The sequence below is a fragment of the Nicotiana tomentosiformis genome, chromosome 12 (genome assembly GCF_000390325.3).
Source record: "Nicotiana tomentosiformis chromosome 12, ASM39032v3, whole genome shotgun sequence".
NCBI lineage: Eukaryota > Viridiplantae > Streptophyta > Magnoliopsida > Solanales > Solanaceae > Nicotiana > Nicotiana tomentosiformis.
In genome coordinates, this window is record NC_090823.1 from 1,928,735 (window position 1) to 1,932,614 (window position 3,880).

General features: G+C 35.4%; 1 protein-coding gene across 1 annotated transcript; it reads left to right on the forward strand.

Annotated features, from left to right (window-relative positions):
- Window positions 1–734: 734 nt before the first annotated feature.
- LOC104111096 (ethylene-responsive transcription factor ERF061-like) lies at window positions 735–2,328 on the forward strand. The gene has a single exon (XM_009620698.4). The coding sequence runs from the start codon at window positions 993–995 to the stop codon at window positions 2,031–2,033; it is 1,041 nt and encodes a 346-aa protein (XP_009618993.1). The 5' UTR covers window positions 735–992; the 3' UTR covers window positions 2,034–2,328.
- The last annotated feature ends 1,552 nt before the right edge of the window (window positions 2,329–3,880 follow it).

Sequence of the window (3,880 nt, forward strand, 5' to 3'; positions counted from 1 at the left end):
GAAATAATTCTATTTTTTCAAAAGAAGAAGTTAATGGTCGAGTAACAAATAAGAATAGTAGATCATATTCGATGAAAGCAAAAACAAATAAAAAAAAATAGAAATCCATAGTTGTGGATCTCGATCCAAAGGTTTTTTCTTGACCTAGCTACAAGGATGGGGCAGTATAGAAAGAAAAAATATGGAACCTAATAGAAATTACTACTAGTTGGACCAAAGCATTAGGGTAAGCTGTCCACATTACATTCCTTGGGGTGCGACTCTTCCCCTGACCATGCCTGAACGCGGGATGTTTGTATACCGGATTGCCTTTTTTTCCGACATTATTTCATTGTTATCTTATGTTGTTCGAGAAAAGATATTTTGGTTCCCATCAGATGTTCGATATCTATATTTGTGTTGTGATCCAGATTCGCGCTATATGAAAATAATCGTAAAAAATTTAATTTCCTTTTGAGCCATCAAAATAAGAAAAAATCTAGTAGGAAGCGCTTTTATCATTAGTGAGTCTTACGAGACATGAATCTAAATTAGTCGGGCACAATGCGAGTATAAGATCAGTTGGGACAATAAAAAAGTAATTTTGACCCATTCTTTGGTTAAAACATGGATCGTTAAAAAAGATAAAAGTGAAAAGGTAAATCATAAATGTGACTTTTTGAATATAAAAAGTTATGAGCCTTTAAGAAAAAGATCCTTTACTCTGCAGCTATAAATACACCAAAGAAGAGACCAAACTTGGCCACAACACCACAAATATCAAACTCTAAATCTTCATTCTCAAGCCCCAACTTTTAACAAATCCTCATATTTTCTCTAGATCAGTTTACTTCTCTCTTTTAGTTTCTTCAACCTTATTTTTGTTAATTCTCAAGAAAAGGGGCAAATTTTAAGTACCCCTTTCCCCCTTTTTCCTTTCTATTTTCTACTACATCACTTGTCTATCTTAGGAACTTAATTTCTTTAAGAGATTTTATAGAGTTCAAGAAACCATGAGCAAAATTCAAGAAAGCATGAGCAAAATTCAAGAAAACATGTCTTACACATATGATGAGGCTGCTCAAATTAGATCTTCCTTATCTCAAATCCTATTAACAAGTAGTACCAACGCTTTAGACTCAATCTTTTCTCATTGCCAAGAATCAAATAATCAAATGCCTACTACTAATCCTATTTTTGAGCCTCTAGGTTCGTCCGTCGGCAACAATAACAACTACGTCCCACTCCCAGATAATTTTGGTTCTTCAGTCTACCTTAGACAAAAAGATTTGTTACAAAAATTTTGGGAAGAAAATAGAACAAATGTTACAATTCCAACAACTTCAACACAAACCCCACATCAAAACAATTCTTTATATTCACAAAATAATATTTGTCCAAGTAAAAAAAAGTTATATAGAGGAGTGAGACAGAGGCACTGGGGAAAATGGGTGGCTGAAATAAGACTACCTCAGAATAGAATGAGAGTTTGGCTTGGAACTTATGAAACTGCTGAGGCTGCAGCTTATGCTTATGATAGAGCTGCATATAAACTTCGAGGCGAATATGCACGATTGAATTTTCCAAATATTCGCGATGATTTGAGTAAGTTAGGATTTGGAGATAGTACAAAGATGAATGCTTTGAAAAATTCAGTGGATGCTAAGATTCAAGCTATGTGCCAGAAGGTTAAAAGGGAGAGAGCTAAAAAGGGTGCCAAGAAAATTGTTGAAAGTGATAAAAAAGTTGCAAAAAGTTTGGATTTGGAGTCATCATCTTGTTCTTCTTCAATTGTTTGTAATGAGAGTTGGAGTAATAGTGATGTGATTTCACAAAGTACTTCTGAAGATAGATTGTGGAAGAGTGAGAATTCGCCTTGTTCTCTTCTTGATGACTGCCATGTGGGGCCCAAGAACGATGATTCCAACTGTCATATCACTGGCATCACACATCAGTTCGAAAGACCAATGATGGAATTGGAGTTTGAAGATTGTTCTCTTGGGAGAATGCCTTCTTTTGATCCTGAGTTGATATGGTCGATTTTGGCTAATTAGAAGTTATATCGACTTACTCTTCACGTGATTTGAATCTTCGACTTATTCAGAATCTTATCTCGAGATCTATAGAGACTATTTTATGTTGTTGACAATGTAAATGGTTAATTTTGAAGAATGTGTAGTTATTTAGTTATGATTTCTTTTGTCAAGTTGAGCACTATTAGTCTCTCTTGGTCTGACTTTTGTTTCTCTATAGGATGAACAAAGAATATTATTAGTTGTTCATTATCAGTTTTAATGCATCAAATTGTTTGGGAATTTGCTTATTCTAATAAAGTTTGAATCTTTTAAACCCTAGTGTATATTACCCTACTTCTTAGCTTGGAAAGGAATGATCTTTCATAAAGAGATAGTTCGCATTCCTTGTTTATCATCAATCAATCAATAATGCTTTAGTCTCAAATTAGTTAAGATCGGTTATACACATTATTTGTGTCTTCTGTCCGCCTCACATGTCTCTTAACAAATCCAATATGGATTTAACTTATAAAAGGATATTTGTCAAAACTAGTACTAATGGAGATATTGAGAAGTTTGGAGATTGCCTATTGATGGGTTTGAGGACAATATAGAATCTTGGACTTTAGGGAGTTGATTTTTTGACCCGATAGGTTACAGAAAATAGAAAGAATGTTAGAGATAGTGGTGCATGTTTTATCATTAACCTTAGCCATCAAGGCTAGGTCATCGGCAAAGAAAATGTGAGATATAGCAGGACCTATGGAATTAATTTTTATGGGATCCCAGTTGGCACAGTTGATAAACGGCCAAAAATACATATTTTTCGGTGTACTTTCATCTCATAACTTGTATGGTAACGGTAGGTTACATGACATTTTGTAGTGAATTATACTCATTACGTGCATTCTTATGTGTAGGAGCAAGTTGGACGAAAAGTGAGCAAAAGAAGTTGATTCGGCATCAAAGGACAAAAGAAGAATTTTGCTCGTTCACTCTCGCGAGCACACGAGAGAGTGAACGAGCTAGCTGAGGAAAAGCTTGAGAAATACAATGGATTATGGAAAAAAGGCATGGAAGTGCACGAGAAACCTAGAAGGAAAAGAAAAAGAGAAGCACTTCTCTCGTTCACTCTCGAAGAGAAGCACTTCTCTCGTTCATTCTCGCGTGCGCACCAGAGAGTGAACGAGCTAACCTAAAAAGGTTGTTCTGAAGTGGGCTTGTATTATTTCGCCCCATGCAAACCCTATCACATATAAATAGTCCTTAAACTCACTTATGAAGGGGATGGGACGTTTTTAAGGAGTGAATTTCGACCTTAGGAGAGAGAAATCGACCGAAGGAGGCAAGAACACACTAGGAGCAAGGCGGAGAATTCTTCTACGAGTTTTTCACTTCCTTCTTCCTATTTTCATTATTGGTTATCAATTCTAGTATTGTAGTTTTGCATACTATTATGAATAACTAATTTGTTATCTAGGGTTTTGATGGAACCTTTTATAGGATGAATTCTTATTACGTGTTTATATAATTGAGCCGTTGGATTTCTCTACTTGTTCAACTACGTGTTTATTGTTGTTGATTGAATGATCATCAATTGACTGTGCCTATTTAGTGTGTATTGCTTGGAAAAGGGTACATATTTAGGTAGTTGTTGAACACTATCACTCCTAACGTATGTGAGGAATCAATACGGAGGGTTTAAAAGTGGTATTAGGAATAACGAAACCTTGGTGCGATCTTAGTGAGCGGTGAATTAGTGCCAGCTAGCGTAGTTCGGAAGAATATGTCTAGTAAATTATTGTTGTTGCTCGGAAGAGAATTACGACACCCGAAGTATTCACGATCGGTAGAGAATACTTAGGCCAAATTATAAAAAACTTAGC

Bases quoted from the DNA above. Each gene is read 5' to 3' on its own strand.
- LOC104111096 (XM_009620698.4), top strand. From the start codon at position 993: ATGAGCAAAATTCAAGAAAGCATGAGCAAAATTCAAGAAAACATGTCT.